The sequence below is a fragment of the Lactuca saligna genome, chromosome 7 (assembly GCF_052625555.1).
Source record: "Lactuca saligna cultivar CGN05327 chromosome 7, ASM5262555v1, whole genome shotgun sequence".
NCBI classification, from domain to species: Eukaryota; Viridiplantae; Streptophyta; class Magnoliopsida; order Asterales; family Asteraceae; genus Lactuca; species Lactuca saligna.
In genome coordinates, this window is record NC_136423.1 from 74111081 (window position 1) to 74129767 (window position 18687).

The 18687-nt window shown below is 33.7% G+C and overlaps 1 protein-coding gene and 1 non-coding gene across 2 annotated transcripts; one reads left to right on the forward strand and one right to left on the reverse strand.

Annotated features, from left to right (window-relative positions):
- Window positions 1–6383: 6383 nt before the first annotated feature.
- Window positions 6384–6455, reverse strand: TRNAD-GUC (transfer RNA aspartic acid (anticodon GUC)). Its single transcript has one exon. It is a non-coding gene; the product is annotated as a tRNA-Asp (tRNA).
- Window positions 6456–6570: 115 nt separating this feature from the next.
- Window positions 6571–8688, forward strand: NDHU (Chaperone DnaJ-domain superfamily protein). Its single transcript, XM_078965465.1, has 5 exons — window positions 6571–6908; window positions 7087–7148; window positions 7225–7314; window positions 7394–7543; window positions 8490–8688. The coding sequence occupies exons 1-5, from the start codon at window positions 6632–6634 to the stop codon at window positions 8583–8585; spliced, it is 675 nt and encodes a 224-aa protein (XP_078821591.1). The 5' UTR covers window positions 6571–6631; the 3' UTR covers window positions 8586–8688.
- Window positions 8689–18687: the final 9999 nt, after the last annotated feature.

Here is an 18687-nt window from a genome sequence, read left to right on the forward strand (position 1 = left end):
GAGAGGAAGAATAGCTTTCAGTCATTAGAGTTGTGATTAGAGTATCACTTAGAGATATTCATTCCTTGTGTTAGGCGGATGCTAGTTCGAGATTCGGGAGCAGGTCTTTGCTTGCTGCTTGTCAGGTGAGTCTTCTCTCTATACTTTACCTTGAGTGGTAATTAGAGTTATGTGACAGAGTATCCTGTATGTTATGTATGTGTTGTGCTGCACTACGTTATTTCTATGTGATTTATGTTGTGTGTATTCCAGAGTTTACAGTGTTAGGACCAGAGGGTCCACAGAGTTAGGGCCAATGGGTCCACAGAGTTATAGCCTCGAGTGGCTAATATGTGTTATATGTGTTATTTTGAGGAACTCACTAAGCTTTGTGCTTACCGTGTTATGTGCTATGTGTTTAAGGTTTCTCAGGATCGCGGGACGACACCGGCTTGATTGTATACACTAGAGAAAGAGTTATGTTTTGAGGATCCTGGATTATTAGTGGAGTTGTGTTTTGTAATTTGAATAAACGAGATTTCTATACAATACAGTATGAAAAGTATACTACTTAAAATGAAAATTTTGTTGAAAATTACGGTGTTACAAGTGGTATATCCATCCATATTCACATCCGCATCTGCATGCATCATACCTTAGATAGTTTTAGCTTTTATTTGCTTATTCTATAGCATCTTACTCCATATTTTACTTTGAGAAATCTAACCAACCAATTATAATTTATAGCACTATCATACAAAAGCAAAGTTGTGTAAGTAAGTAGTATGTGATGGATGGACATGCAGTTATTTTAAATCTGAAAAGCAGTCTCTACTTACGTCCTTATATCAAGTGCTATTGACATGTATAAGTAATAATGTTATGTTATGTCATATTATGTTAGTTCTTTATATTGACAAAAATATAAGTCATATCTATGGTTAATATGTTTCCATATTCCTTCGAATTGCTTATAGCAAATATTATATCTATATGGATGCAGATGCTGAAAACTAAAATATACGTATATGTTTACAATCAAAATATGAAGTTAGGAAGAACAATTGGCAGAGTGTTTTTAGGTAGTTGTATAGAACCGATGGTCCATACCTCGAGAAAGAAGGTGGATAAAATAGTCAAGTGTCTTTTGTGTATAATGATGATCGGAATCATATAGGTGAGTCACTTTAGAGCGGGAAACAAAGGCTTTGTGACATTAAGAAGACTTAAGGTTTGTGCATTTGTTCCTTATCATACATTACACTTATATACACTATTTGTCTTTTGTGATGTTCTTTAAAGTTAAAACAATGTACTAATACTCTTATAGTGCTTTCCTAATATAAAATTTGCTATTTTGTGATGTTCTTTAGGACTCCTCATTAATGTTATATATCACTTATCATACCACTTGTCAATCTATTAATTATCCATTTCAAATTTTAAATTTTAAATTTCCACTCTAATTACATTAAATCAATAATTGATTCTTCATTTTAAATTTCAAAATTTTAATTTTCTCACTTTAATTATATTAAATTAATAACATTAGATTGAAAAATAAAACAAAATTAATATAGATTATAAAGTGATATAACTTCACATATTTATTTAAATCATTGATTATAATTCTTTTTATATAACAAAAAAAATATTTCTTAAGTAATAATTTTTTAAAATAATTGATTAATAAATTTGATTTTTTAATATAAAAATTTAATTAATTTTATGACTGTGGTTCTCACGGGTTATAAACTAGTATATATATATATATATATATATATATATATATATATATATATATATATACTAATAAAAGAGTAGCTCTTTTGCCATGTGTCACCATATTAGACATTTTAATTAATGTGTTGTCACTTGTCAATCTATTAGTTTTCCATTTTAAATTTATTAAACCTCTTCATTAATGTGATTCTATTTTAAATTTTAAATTTTAAATTTTAAATTATTGTTTTCATTTAACTAATAAAAAATATCTCTTAAATTAATAATTTATTTAAAATAACTTATTAATAATTTTGAGTTTTTATTATAAAAATTTGATTAATTTTATAATTGTGGTTCCCACGGGTTATAAACTAGTATATATATATATATATATATATATATATATATATATATATATATATATATATATATATATATATATATATATATATATATATATATATATAGAGAGAGAGAGAGAGAGAGAGAAGTGGGTTCAATTGAGAAAATAAAAAAGGTTGAAAAGGAGAGAATCATTCTCAACCACTCATTTAATTAGTCTTTAAACATAAAAGACACAGTGACAAACTTGTAAATATGATATAATAGCCTTCAATCACAAATACATAAGTGTAGAGAATTAGATAACAGTTGAAATTCATTCTAATCGATCGTTTATCATCTAAATTTCTCTTCCAACCTTCAACAATCATCCAGATTTTTTCAATTAAATCATCGATCAACGTCATCCTGTGTTAATCAATCATCGATATTCGTCAATAACACGTGTTGACAACAAAAATTCATTTTTTGCTCTTTCAATCCAACCTTCAATTCTGCTTGAATACGATCAGATCTTCAACATCTACGATTAATTATACTTCCAACATTATTAGATCAACATCATCGATAATCAACAAAAAATCTACTTCATATCATTCATTCAACATCGATTCTCAAATAAAACTTCAAAATTGAGGTTAGAAAAAGATCAAATCGTTTTTTGTTTGAAAATTTTCATATAATTCTCTATCTATCTACTATTTTGTAACATTTAAATAGTCAAACTATCATGTTTTTAACATTTTAAAAAAAGTTAAATTGTATGCACTCCAACTGTTTGATGAAATGCATAAACTAAATTATCACGTTATATTCATATATGAATATGTTTTCTCACCTGAATTAGTATATGATTATTAAAACAAAAAAACGAATATGCAAGTCTGTATGTTATTCATATGTGAATAACATATATATATATATATATATATATATATATATATATATATATATATATATATTTGTGAAAACACATTGTAATATTCATATGTGAATATACTGTGTAATATTCATAAGTGAATATATCATATAATATTCACAAGTGAATATACTATGTAATATTCACATGTGATATACCATGTAATACTATGTAATATTTAGATATGAAAATATTATCTAATATTCATAAGTGAATATACCATCTAATATTCACAAGTGAATATACTATGTAATATACACAAGTGATTATTAAAACACAAAACAAATATGCAAGTCTGTATGTTATTCATATGTGAATAACATATAAAAATTATTGTTTGGGATGTCAAGCCCACCAAGCAAATTACACCATTTGATTGCTAAATAAACGTAATATAATGGTAAAAAGGGGTATCGATCCTCGGGGAAATGGTTGTATTCAATCACCAATGCAATTCAATAGAACTAGTGAAATTAAACTAACTAACTACAATTAAAATAAAAGGGGGGGTTTTTGATTACTTGAAAACTAAAATACTTGAATAACTAAAAACCTTGCAATTAAGCAAATTGATGAGATGCTCAAAGGTTTTGAATAATTGATTAACTAAGGCAATTCAACACAATGAACATTTGTGTGTTTATCATTAGGATCTAATACAAAGCTTATCCTTCATCCCAAATTGGTTATAGCAATCATGAAGCATGATATGCCAAGATTCCTCATAGGTAGTATGGAGGTTGGGGAAGCCCACAACACACCTTCTTAATTAAGATCAAGGGTCAATTGAAGCAATTAATCCCAAGAAATCAATTAGCCTTAAGAATTAAGGAATCCCCAATTCCTAGAGGATGTCAAATGCTTACACATCCATAAAGGAGATATGATTCATAAGCTAGAGATGATTTCTACCATCATAAAGCCTTTGTTCTAGATGAATTCAATGATCCAATGCAAAATCAATGAAATAAATCAACTATTGCTCAATCAAACACTAAGCTCATGATCAAAGTATCAAATAAGCATAGAATCATAATCAACATAAATCCTTCAAAACCTTCAAACATTCATTGGTTTTCAGCCAAAGTCAACCAAATAAGAGTATTAGCCACTCATGGCAACAAAGTAACAAAAACAATAATCTAATTGCATAAAGAAACTACCTAAGATTTGGAAAGATGAAAGGAAATGGTTTCTAGCTCCCAAAATCGCCTCTTGCAGGTCTCCAATGGTGGAAAATCGTGAATGAGCTTCTAGATCTGATCCCTAAGGGTTATGGCAAGCCAAATGACCAAAATACCCAAACTGGGCAGTTGAGCGGGTACCCGCGCGACGAAAATTCCACCCGCGCAAATGTTGCTGTAATGCTATTGGTCCACCAAGCCACTCCACCCTTCCACTACCAAAGATTCCTTTGGTCCCCCCTCCTTGTCCATGTAATTTGAAATGCACCAATCATCATTTAGCCACCAAATGGATGCTCCAAGCCCAAAATTAGAAATTTATGATCCATCTTCATAAGCCCAAATAATCCAAGCCAATAACTTTCAAAGCCCAATTCTTCCTCTTTGATTCCGCCAAGCCCAATAATGCCTCGGGAGCCCACTAAGCCCCTCTCCAATCAACCCGCAACCGCAACAAGCACCGAAAAACCTACAAAATATCTTATGCAACATAACAAGCACCCGGTACGGTCCATACTAAAGAAAAATAAATAAAATACAATGCATTAATGATAAAAAGATCTAAAAATCTAAAATAAACTAATAAAAATAAGGAAATAAAATAAGCTATCAATTATATATATATTTCTAAAAACACATTGTAATATTCATATATGAATATACTGTGCAATATTCACATATGAATATACCAACTATTATTCATAAGTGAATATACGATCTAATATTCATAAGTGAATATATTATGTACTATTCTTATGTGATATACAATGTAATATTATATAATATTCACATATGAAAATATCATCTAATATTCATAAGTGAATATATCATATAACATTCACAAGTGAATATACTATGTAATATTGACAAATGAATGCATTATCTAATACTTAAATATGAATATAATATGTTTATTATATGCTATATTCACATATGAATGATACTAAACTGTAAAAAAAATTAATCATACTTTTTATTCATAAGTGAATAACGGTGTACTGTAGTAAAAAACTGATTCGTTTTTATTCACTTATGAATAACGAAAGCTGAAAGTATAAAAAAAAATAAAAATTTTATTTTATCTTAAAACTACATCAATATAGATGTCTATTTATAGAGAATAAAAAATTATGAATTTTGATATATTTAAAATTATTTTTCGATAAAAATAATTCCTTAAAAATAAAAAAATAAAAAAACTATATTTTGTACATATTAAGGTAATGATTAGCATAGTTTAAGGAAACATGTTTTGTTGGAAAACACATGTGCATTCATTTTCCATTTCCGCCGGTGCTTGGAGGCTTTTACGGCAAAAATAAATGTTTGGCTGTGAATGATTCCACCATTCTCAACATTTTTTTTCTCAATTGAACCCTCCTATGTATATATATATATATACCATCCTATGCGCATATATGAGGGCTAATTACAATTTTAAATTGGAAATCTTAAGCAAGTGATTCTCTATAAGAGCTAATAACTGATTTTTAGAAAATTTATTACAAGGAGAAGAGTATCATAACAATCTTTTCCATTAGATGTCTCTTTTTCTGCACGAAAGGTATCTTTTCCCTTGACCCAATCATCTTTTTTGAGCTCTCAGCTAAAATGCACAATTCATCTAGCTTTTTGTCACCCACCTCCGAAGCATCATGAATCTATAAGACTATAACAAATATTTGAAATTTAATTATAAGCAAAAAAAAGGCGTACACAAAATATTATAATGTAAAAAAAGGAAGCCAAGAAGAGATTAAAAACCAGATGAGTGCTAAGTGCTAAGTGGGACATTATTTCGAGCTTTTGCAATAGCATCTACATACTCTACAAACTAAGAAAAAAAAAATTACATTAATATGCTTCAAAGATCATGAAAAGAGTTTAATATTCATATAGATTTTAAATATCCTTAGGTTTCAGTTTTATGCAAGCTGAATTCAAACACAGAATATGAATAATTTAAAAGAAACCACCAATTATTTGTAAGTATGAAGATATTTAACCAGACTTTGAAATGAATGACACCAATGTTGTTAAGAAGCTCAATTCATACAAAGATGTTACTTAGGAGTAATAATACATAGACATATGCAAATTGTTTTAGAAAAAAGAGACATTAATTCCTTAATAGTCAAACAAATTTGTACATAATTTATTTACATCATTGATTGCAAATAGACAAAAAAGTGCTGAAAAAATGGCACTTCATTACGTGATTTTATAAAAACAGTCGCCGTTGCCGGGGATCGAACCCGGATCACCCGCGTGACAGGTGGGAATACTTACCACTATACTACAACGACTGATTTGTTATGGCTTTTGAAATAGTCTTATTTGTTCGTATTGTAATAAAACGATTGGCTGTAAAACAACGTTGCGTTATCTATTTCTTTCTCATGGTTTTGGATTTGTAGTTTTGTAGACAAGCGTGAAAGAGTAATGAAACCGAATAACGGAAATTCTCCCCCAACGCATAGCCATGGCTACGTCGGCGACCACCACCACTTCCGCCACTGCAAGTATTTATCTCTGCCGGAAACCTCTGGCCATTGGAAGAAGGTGCTCCAACAATTACATCAGTTTCGTGAGGAAATCAACGCGTCGATTCTGTGTCAGTAGTTCCGCCGACGATTTACCATCGTCGTCGGCAGCCACTACGGAGGTCGAGGGAACGGAGGAGAGTAAGATAGAAGTACCAAAGGGACCTCCTTCTTTGATTTCTGCCCTAAACGTCGAAAAAGCTCTTCGTGGAATTGGTACTCTTTTTGGAATTCTAATTGTTTTTAATCTTTTTCACCAATCAAACACTATACAAATAGGAAATCTCATTAAAAATCGCAGAATTCTAATTGTTTAGGGCAGAAAACTTGTTGTCGGGCGTAAAATTTTGAAAAAAATCGCAGAAATCTGATGAAGTTTCTATTTAGAATGCAGCCATTACAGATGTAGATTACTATGGCATACTAGGACTGAAAAAGGGATGTCCATATGATCAGGTTCGTTAAATTCTTCTGTCATTCAATTCAATTTCACTCCATGGTCAACCCTCTTCTTCTAAATTCACCATCCCAGGTCAAAGTTGCATATGATGTAAAGCTTGAGGAACTAATGAACCAAGGTCTGGAACAAGAGGAGCTAACAAAGAAGCTTGACCTCTTAAAGGTACGTATAAAAGCTAAAAAGTCCCAAACAAGAAATGGACACCAAGTGTTTGATAAAATGTCTTTTGTTTATGATTCAGGAGTCCTACACAATCTTGTCTTCGGTAGAAGATAGAAGGCTGTATGATTGGAGCTTAGCAAGGAACGAAAACCCAGATCGATATGCTTGGCCTTTTGAAGTTGATATTACTCAAACCATAAATTCACCGGATACCCCTCCTCCAGCACAGGTAAATCTCTGACTTTATGTACTCTTTGGGATCAGAATTTGGTAATATGATATGTTTAGTTTAGGCCCTTAGGGTTTTTGGATTGTTCCTAGTTGGTGTATAAATGTGTAATAACTAATAACCCTCCCATATGGATAGAAAAAAGAAAACTATTTAGGAAATATTTGTTAGGAAAGGACATGAAGTGACTAAAATTTAAGACATTGTAGTGAGTTTCACATGTATTTGGAAAAGCTACAAGTAGAGTTTTTTTTTTTTTTTTTATTTTTTTTTATTTTTAAAATCAAGGTTTCTTGGTAATTAACAAACTCCTCGTATAAGCTTTTTCAATGATTGTGTGGGTGACATATTTTTCCAACTAATTGTAAGCAACAACATATGAAAATATCCCAAAAAAAGAGATTTGAAAAAACTCTCCTATTGTGAGAGATGAAATAAAACATCTCCTATTGTGGATGCGGAGCATCTATAATAAGAATAAGAGATGTTTTCATTTGTCCTTTAGTTACAATTGATTGAAAAAATATGGGACCCACACTATCATTGAAAAAACAACTTGGGAAAACTTGTTAATTAACAAGGAACTTGAAAAAGCTTTTTCAATTTAATAAGAGCCTTTTGGTTTGAAAATGCTCTTATTATGGATGCTCTTAAAATTAAAAAATCACAATTTTTTGTATCATCCATTTTCAATCTTTAAATAACCATAGAATGTAGTCGGTTTAGTTCAGTTTAGTTTAGTTCTGTCCAGTCCAGTACAATGCAAAAACTAAACTAAACTGACTGGACTGGACAGAACTAAACTAAACTTTGTATCATCCATTTTCGGTTTAGTTTAGTTCTTCTCTCTAGTTCAGTCCAATGCAGTTAGTTTTGTCTTATTCCCTGAACGTGACAATGGAGGTAAAGTATGACATGATGGTTAAATTAAATGGTGATATTACAGGACCCTGAAGATTTTGGGCCCACGAGATTTGTAGGATACTTCCTCCTCACCTGGATTATCCTATCACTCTCTTTATCAGTTGCATTTAATCGCTAGCTTCGTTGCTTACCTCCTTTTCAAAATCATCGCGCTTTAAATGTAAGAACAATATTTATTCATATATCCTTTCTCAATACTTATATTCTTATTTTTTCGTCTACATTTCTAGTTATGGTCATGTTAGAACAAAATCGTAATTTTGCCAAATTATCCTTTGAGTTACCAAAATAATTTAATATGGAGATAATTATCATCAACATCACAGTTGATTGAAAAACAAAGAAGAAAGTGGAGATATAGCTTTTGTCTCTACCAACAAAAATAAGTGAAATAGTGTTGTAATTTGTTTATATGTTTTTCATCACCAAATCGTGATAATATATATATATATATATATATATATATATATATATATATATATATATATATATATATATATATATATATATATATATATATATATATCACCTGTTAATTTGTTTATAATTGTTCTTATATAGCTACTGTTCATCTTCCTACTTTCTGTTTACTGGTTTTTTTCATTAAACTTTTATGTAAATACTTATTGTCTAGTAGGTACTAAATATCCACTTGTAGTTTATTTGCTATTTAGATATTATTCATTTATATCCCTTTTGGCTATATACTTTACATACATCAATCTAGGGATAATGAAAATAACGGAAAACATGAAGAAATTAGGGAAGAAGATGAATGAAATGGAATGTAAAACCGATTCAATTGTAATAACATCACTACTTCACCAAGTTTAACAAAAATTGGCTTTTAGAATCAAGTTGATACCCAAGACAATTAATTTAGAAAAAACATTGATATCCACAAACAATTAATTGAGATCCAGAAACAACTAATTGATTTCAAACCCACAAACAACAAATAAGATCAAGAAACAACTAATTTAGACCACAAAGAACAAATCAATTCCCACAAATCTTCGATTGAGATCCATAAACAACTAATTAATACCCACAAACAATAAAATCGATGCCAAGACATTTAATTAGACCATAAACATCTAATCGGTGGAAAAGGTGCTGACTCCTTATGTGGGAGTTACAAGTTAGATCATAACTTGGCTTCTTTCCTTCGTTTAAGCCTTTATTTTTATTTTTCAGCCGTTAAAAAAAAACAATAAAATTATACAATAGAAATTGATACCCATAACAACTAATTAAGGCCCGTAAACAGTAACTAAGACCAAGAAACACTAAAAGAGCATTTATTTTAGTTCATTCTCATAGACGTCAAATTATAAAAGATGATCACATCATTTTCATGTTTGTAAAAAAAAACTAAGGTGCTGTTTGATTTTCTGAAGCAAAAATTCGTGAAGTCTGCGGACCATCTCTGTAACCCTCTGCAATAAAAGATGTGGACCAAATGGCTGCAGACTATAATAAGAAGCGTGTTTGTTTTTTTAACATCTGCATACTGCTGTAGATATTAAAAAATTAAAATAAATTAATTTTATAAATCAAAAATAGTTTTTTAATACGGAAAATTTAATAATGTATAATATTTCGGCAAGACTTAATGATATTTCAATAAAAAAATAAAGATATTTAGTAAAAAATAATGATATTTCATCAAGAATTTATCATTATTCAATATAAAGAAAACAAAAAAATTCAACAAGAATAAAAAAAAAACGAAAAAAAAGTGAAACAAAATTTCAATAACATATAATAAAAATTTCAGCAAGAAAAAAAAAGAAGAAGAAGAGGTTGGAAGAGGCAGTACAAGTGTTGCGCCAAACAGGGCACGGGCAGATGTTTTTGACTCTGAAGACTTTTAAAAAACAAACAACTGCAAGATGAAAAACGCTGCGTGTGTGCTGCACCGCGCATCAATAAAAGGTTTGAAGAGGTTTTTTCCGAAAAACAAACAGCACCTAAAATAAAAAATGACAAACCTTCATAGACAAAGTATCAAAATCCACAAAGCTTGGATCCGTTTCATCATCTCTTATAACTTAAAATTTTGGAAGATGTTTTTCTAGTGCACTCTAGCAATAAATAAATAAAAAGATAAGTACTCTTACAAAAGAATGTATATTAAAGAAAATAAAATAAAATATAAGTGTGTTAAAATATAAAAAACCATACCTAATTTCTCATCCAATATACAATCTTACGAACAAATTAATGGTTCTAATGTATCATGTTGAAGCCTATTACTTAAATTTTTGGAAGATGTTTTTCTAGTGCACTCTAGTAATAAATAAATAAAAAGATAAGCACTCTTACAAAATAATTTATATTAAAGAAAATAAAATAAAATATAAACGTGTTAAAATATAAAAAACCATACCTAATTTCTCATCCAATATACAATCTTATGAACAAATTAATGGTTCTAATGTATCAGGTTGAAACCTATTACAATAAGTTGTTACGTGTCTTCCGAAGTTACTTAGGGCTAACTCATAGCCAATACATGTCTAAAAAGTCTTTGCAAAGTAGGATATTTAAGAATATTATGGTGCATTTGGTTGTGAAAAATTTTCCAAAGAAAAATTGAAATTTTGAAAATGTTTTTGGTTCGTTTAGTTTTTATAAAATATTCTAAGATAATGAAAATCTCCATTTTTCCAAATTGCATGTAAATTAGAAATGTGATTTTTACAATTTTACAAGGTTTTCTAAATTTCTAAGATGAAAAATGAAAGCTTCTCTGGTTCCAACCAAACGCATTTTTCTAAAATTTTTATTGAAAATTGAAAATGAAAACTCTACTTTATTTTGTGAAAACATTTTTGTGGAAATTGATAACAATTATCTATAACCAAACACACTTTTAATTTTCTACCATGCTAAAATATCAAAATCGAAGTGGTATTAAAAAAATAAATCATAACCAAGTAAAAGATCTCCAAAATCATAAATATCCATACCAAAATTAAAATTATTTAATGAGGAATGTCTTTTTTGGGTATCATGTGGCTTGTTATCTTTTACCAAATTATAAGTAGAGTTTCTAAGTCGCTTAACTTCTTTTGGGGACTTATGACTATCAAAACTAATATTGGTCAAACTTCCCAACCATATCGGTAGCAATGGTCTTGTTCTCCGTGTAAGGTTATACAAGATACTCTTGAAGCAACATTCATATCTCACAAATCTTTTGCAAAAAGTATTAATAGTTGGATATTTGACATGTCAGTCACACTATAAAACAACGAGTTTTTCACACATCATTTTTGCTAAATGTCGATCTTGATCAATAAGTGTCTTCTTATAGTTTTTCTTATTGTGTGCTAGGCGATTGAAGACATCCTTATACATAAGTGCACTTATAGCCCTAGATAAGTGGAATTCCACCTAGTTTTACAATCTAAAACTAACTTTCTCCTGCTTGAAATAGAATCTATCCTTCGCCTCCTTCAAAATTTCCACTCTTTTTGGATTTGCGGTCCAATAAACAACACTCTTATTCATAGTTTCTATCGTACTTTGAATTGCACATAATCCTTGTTGAATAATTAAGTTCACGATATGTGCAAAACATTTCATGTGAAGCAATTCCCCTTTTAAAGAATATTATTAGATCTCAACTTTTCTTTCATTTTATCCATCATAGAAATATTGACATTATAACTATCTAAAGTTAATGTAGATAACTTGCAAATAATGGACCATTCAACCAAACACCTAATTAATTCTTCGGTTAGTGTTTTAGCCTTATTAGCAGCCGAAATATACATAAACATACATATTATATTTTAGAAAACTAATTAGTACTACGAAGATTAAATCAATATGGAAGATAAAAGAAGTAACTGGATACATTAGAATTTTATTGCACAAATTTCATTAATCGTCGATATAATGTGTTGTGACAACCATGCAACCACCTTTTTTTTTGTTAAATATCCACATGAGTTGGTGATGACTCAATCTTAGTTAGCGCTCAAAACCCTTTTTGTTTTTTCCCGTTCACTTTAAAAAATGTAGTTCATAACACATGATTAAATAACGGGTTAACTGAGTTAACAAAACTTATAAATCCAACATGTTGCACCGTGTTAAGTGGATACTCATTTACAAGGCTCATCTTCTCAAGTTCTCGCCTTGAAACTTTTTGATCAAACGTATGTGTACCGGTTGAAACATGTCCATCTTTTTTTCTTGGCATGGATTCAAGATTGATTGTCTTCTTTCTTTATTCTTTATTGGCATGCATTTTTTGTAATGTTCACGTAAGTGTGTGGTTCCATTTTCGCTACATCAACTTTGCCAATCTTGGCGATGATCCTGAATGGCCCAATATACTGAGGGCCCAATTTCCCCCTTTTCCTAAAGCGGATCACACCCTTCCAGGGTGAGGCCTTCAGAAGTACCATGCCACCTACCTGGAATTCCAACTCAGATCGACGTCTGTCGGCGTAACTTTTCTGCCGACTCTGAGCTATCTGTATTCGCTGCCTGATCTGCTGAATCTTCTCGGTAGTCTACAAGACCACCTCCACCCGACCCATTACCCTGTGGCCCGCCTCGCCCCAACAAACCAAGGTGCGACACCTCCGCCCGTACAACAGCTCGAATGGCGGGGCGCCAAGACTAGAATGATAGTTGTTGTTGTAGGCGAACACCGCAAGCGGTAGGTGAGAATCCCAACTCCCACCGAAGTCGATGACACATGCCCTCAACATGTCCTCGAGGGTCTGAATAGTACGCTCGCTCTGGCCGTATGTCTGCGGGTGGAAGGTTGTGCTGAAGTGCAATCGCGTACCTAACTCCTTGTGAAACCTTTTCCAAAAGCGGGAGGTAAACCTAACATCCCGATCATAGACAATGGAAATGGGAATCCCATGGCGAGACACGATCTCGCGAACATACACTTCGGCCAGCTTCTCGGCCGACGAACTCTCCCGTATGGCCAAGAAATAGGCACTCTTGGTCAATCGATCAACGATGACCCAAATGGCATCAAACCCCTTCGCCGTCTTTGGCAGCTTTGTCATAAAGTCCATCGTGATCTGTTCCCATTTCCACATGGGAATCTCCAGGGGCTACAGCTTGCCATGCGGCCTCTGATGCTCGGCCTTGACTATCCTACAGGTCAAGCACCTCTCGACGTACCAAGCAATCTCGTGCTTCATACACGGCCACCAATAGCTCAAACTTAAATCCCGGTACATCTTTGTGGCCCTCGGGTGAATAGAGAAATGAGACTTGTGAGCCTCCTCCATAACCGTCTGCCTAACCCCACCAGACACTAGAACCCAAACCCGACCGCATCGAGTCAGTAATCCCCGACTATCCTGCACGAACCTGGTACTCTCACCCTTGATCCTCTCCAACTTCCAATTCTCCGGTTGTATGCCCTCTACCTGGGCATCTCTGATCAAACTCACAAGCGGAGAATCCGCTGCTATCCTCATACATACCGCGGGGGTGGAAGATTCAGTCGACTTGTGGCTCAAAGCATCTGTAACCACATTCTCTTTACCAGGGTGGTAAAGGATCTCACAATCATAGTCCTTGACTACGTCCAACCACCTGCGCTGTCTCATGTTCAGGTTCGGCTGATCCATGATATGTCTCAAGCTCTTGTGATCCGTATAAATGGTACAGTGGACCCCATAAAGGTAATGTCTCCATATCTTGAGGGCGAACACCACGGCCCCCCGCTCCAAGTCATGCGTAGGGTATCTCGTCTCATGCGCCTTCAGTTGCCGCGATGCGTAGGCTATCACTCGTCCTCTCTGCATGAAGACCGCCCCTAAACCTATGATGGATGCATCACAGAACACCACAAAATCCTCAACCCCCTCCGGGAGTGTCATGACTGGTGCCTCACACAAACGCTGACGAAGGGTCTCAAACACCCTCTGCTGCTTGGGGCCCCACCGGAAATCCACCCCTTTCCTCGTCAGACGAGTGAGGGGTACTGCAATCTTGGAGAAATCCCGTATGAATCTCTGGTAATATCCTGCCAATCCCAGAAAGCTCCTAATCGTCGTTAGCTTGTTCAACTCATGGTAATCAATGCACATCTGGTACGAACCGTACTTCTTCCGGAAAAAAAGAAACGGCGCTCCCCATGGAGAACTTCTAGGTCGAATGAACTGCGTGCCCAACAGTTCCTGTAGCTGCGACGACAGCTCCTACATCTTTGGTGGCGCCAATCGGTATGATGCCTTAGCGATAGGGGCCACACCTGGCACCAAGTCGATCGTGAACTCAACGTGCCTCTCCGGAGGTATCCCTGGCAACTCCTCCGCAAACATATCTCCAAACTCCCTGAGTATTGGTACATCGGAAACCGAGGTCTGGTCTCTGACTCGCGTATCTACCATATACGTTAGATAACCCATACACCCATGCTGAATGTACTGCCGAGCCCTGGCAGTTGAACAAAACCCTGATCCTACTCTGGTGCCCTCACCATATATAACCAGTTCTCCCCCACTTGGGGTTCGAACCACCACTCGCTGGCCCTCGCAATCAATCATAGCCCCGAACCAACTGAGCCAATCCATGCCCACAATCACGCACACCTCCCCCATGGGGATCGGAATCAGATCTATCAGAAAAGACACCCCGAAAACCTCCAAGTCACATCCTCGATAAACTAAAGAAGCAGAAACCCCGTGTTCGTTGGCGATAGACAATCGCAACGGATACTCTAACTCGCCTACTGGCGCACTGATCTCCCTACTAAAAGACTGAGACACGAAGGACCGACTCGCCCTCGAGTCAAATAAGACCAAAGCAGGCAAAGAGTTCACCAAAAACGTACCTAATTATAGGTACAACAGATAAGCATACAATAGATAAATAAAACGAGATGAGGATAGAAACATACCCGCAACCACATCTGGTGCTGCTTTGGCCTCCTCTGCCGTAAGCTGGAAAGCACGACCCTGAGCCTTCGGAGGCTCTGTCCTGACTGGTCTCCCATCCGTGATCCTCAAAGTAGCCGGCGTGCAGCCTGCACCGGCTTGGCGGCAAGTAGTGGATAGTTGGCCCTCATGTGGCCAACCTGATCACAGTGATAACATAACCTCATACTGTCACACCCCCAAACCAAGGATGGCGGAAACGTCCGGGGGTGGAGGACTTCATGTAGAGTATCACAACAATGAGTATAATAGTGCTCAAAGTAAATACAACCAACACAAATATAATTGAAAACGTTACATCAAAGCACATGTTTACATGATTCACATCAATTACATTATGATACAAAATGAACTGTTTGACGATTTATCGTCCCATCCTCAAAACGTTGTTGATTTCCTGTTTTCACTGAATTCCTGAGAATACAAGTAGTTTTGAAAAGTGTCAACACAAAGGTTGGTGAGTTCATAAGAGATTTCGTTGGAAAAGTAAATCGTTTTCCTTGTAAAAGCGTTAGAATATGTATCCAGAAAATCCAATATTTTCTTTAAAATCCGTGTAATGTAGTCTTATGACTGAAGACCAAAATGTATAAGTAACCTTTCTTATTAATAGAAAATGTTATGTACTTAAATGGATATGGACGCGTTTGAATTAAATGAAATTTCTGTACGTTCTCATGTTTGTTAATACTTTATATGTATGTAGTCCTAAATTAGAGGACCGAGTAATGACAAGTATTGACCATTCTTAAAGGTATGAATGTGGTTTCAAATGATGTGTAGTCGTAACTACCAAAACCAAAAGTGTACAGTAATATCTGTACTCATAGAGATAAAAAGTGATTTTTAAATCGACATAAAACTCATTTAGGTTTTAAAAATAAAATCCCGTAAACTTATGGATTGTTATATCCCTATGTGAGTCGCTATAATCATACTATGACTATGTGAACCTGCCACGACGTTCTCAGTAGTCGCGAAAACTGAAATGACATTTGTCACCCGTAGACCTGCAGGTCCCACTGTAGCTAGCAGCAAGGTGCGGGGTGTCAAACCCAATATAGATCTATATACAAGTATCACGTTCTCCCTCAAGGAGATTCTGATTATAACTACCAGGAATTATATCCCGCACTCGGACGTACGGGGAGAGAGAGAGAGAGAGTCTCACAATATACACCCGTAGACCTGCAGGTTCCACTGTAGCTAGCAGCAAGGTGTGGGGTGTCAAACCCAATATAGATCTATATACAAGTATCACGTTCTCCCTCAAGGAGATTCTGATTATAACTACCAAGAATTATATCCCGCACTCGGACGTACGGGGGGAGAGAGAGAGAGAGAGAGAGAGAGAGTCTCATAATATAGGTTAACAAGTTTACGTGAAATGTGTGTGAATATAAATCTTTCTTGTATGAATGTACCCTTTTTGTACGAGTGTGTTGAGTGATGTATCATAAACTATACCTATTATAGTTTATCTAAAATGTATGTAATATGTATGAACTCTTTTATGGAAATGTATTAGTGTTATGAATTTATCAAACTATAGGTTAACAAATTTACGTGAAATGTGTGTGAATATAAATCTTTCTTGTATGAATGTACCCTTTTTGTACGAGTGTGTTGAGTGATGTATCATAAACTATACCTATTATAGTTTATCTAAAATGTAGGTAATATGTATGAACTCTTTTATGGAAATGTATTAGTGTTATGAATTTATCAAACTATAGGTTAACAAATTTACGTGAAATGTGTGTGAATATAAATCTTTTTTGTATGAGTGTACCCTTTTTGTATGAGTGTGTTGAGTGATGTATCATAAACTATACCTATTATAATTTATCTAAAATGTATGTAATATGTATGAACTCTTTTATGGAAATGTATTAGTGTTTTGAATTTATCAAACTATACTTTTTATAGTTTAATATACGTGTTCTAAAATGAATGAATAATATTTATTATGAATGACTTAGTTTCAGTTCATGATGATAAACTAACAAGGAAACACATTCAATAATTAGAACTTATGATTATACACTTTGCTCAAAATAATACAAAGTGTTATGATATTTACATGCTGTTGGCTAACTTTAGCCATTCTGCCCTGTTTTGGAAAAATCATAGAAAAATCATACGAAGTCAAAAACTAGATCCGTAAATTCTGAGAGTTCAAAAAATGTGTCTAGTTTATTCATAATTTTTATCACCATTTTTAATGACCTCCAACTTGGGTGAAAAAGTCCATAATCACAGACTGGTTCGGATTGTTGTTTGAAATGATAGACAGTTTTGTAAAAATAACCATAAATTGTAGAAAAATCGTATGGAGATGTGCAAGTAGTCATTTTAAAGCTAAAAACTTGAACTATTTGCACCCTGTACAGTTTTGAAAACAAAAATGTTTAAGATGCCCACAACAGTCCGTGAATGGAGTTGAACTTTTCTGATGAAGGCTGTTAGAAAAATTTAGTTATGTTCTTGGTGTTTTAACTTGTATTCCCCCCCCCCCCCCCTGAAAACTTGAGAAAACCTGAAAATGTAGGGGTATGAACTCACCTTGAGTGATTTCAGTAGATAAGTGTTGAAGAAGAGAAGTGTTCAAGCCAAGAACACTTGAAGAATCACTTGAAGATTCGAAGCTCTAACACAAATATAATGGAGTTTGTGTAACATATCCATGATTTGAGTGGAAATAAGTGAGATAATCATAAGGAGAATGGATTATGCTTACCAAATGTGGAAGAACACTTGATAATCAGCCTTGAATCTCGAGTTTGGTGGAGAAAAAGTTTGAGAGAAAAGTGGTGTTTGATACTTAGTGAAATGAGAGAAAATGAGAGAAATGAGGAGAGAGGATGTTTGTTCCAGCTCTAAAAACGTAGGAATGGGTGGAAAATGAGTGCAATGGGCATTGATGTGACTTAGGTAAGCTGGGGAGGTGTGGTTAGTCAAAGAGTGGGTGTGGGGTGGTTGCTTGTGACATTGGATAAGGCAAAGTCAACACTCCACCTTTAATAATTCACCCATTTGATTTTTATTATTTAGATAATGATTTTCATCAAAATATGTTTAAATTATGAATATTTAGGGTTTATTATGTTAAAATATAATTTATGGAGAAAATCCCGCTTTAAAATCACGAAAAACGGGCTTAAAATGTTAAAAATATCAAAAATGGGCTAAAAGTGACAAATTTCCGAAATCTGGCCGAGGTTCGGCCTTCTGATGCTGAAACCGAGAGGAGGGAGGGTAGAAACCGAGAGGGAAGAAGAGGGAGAGCAG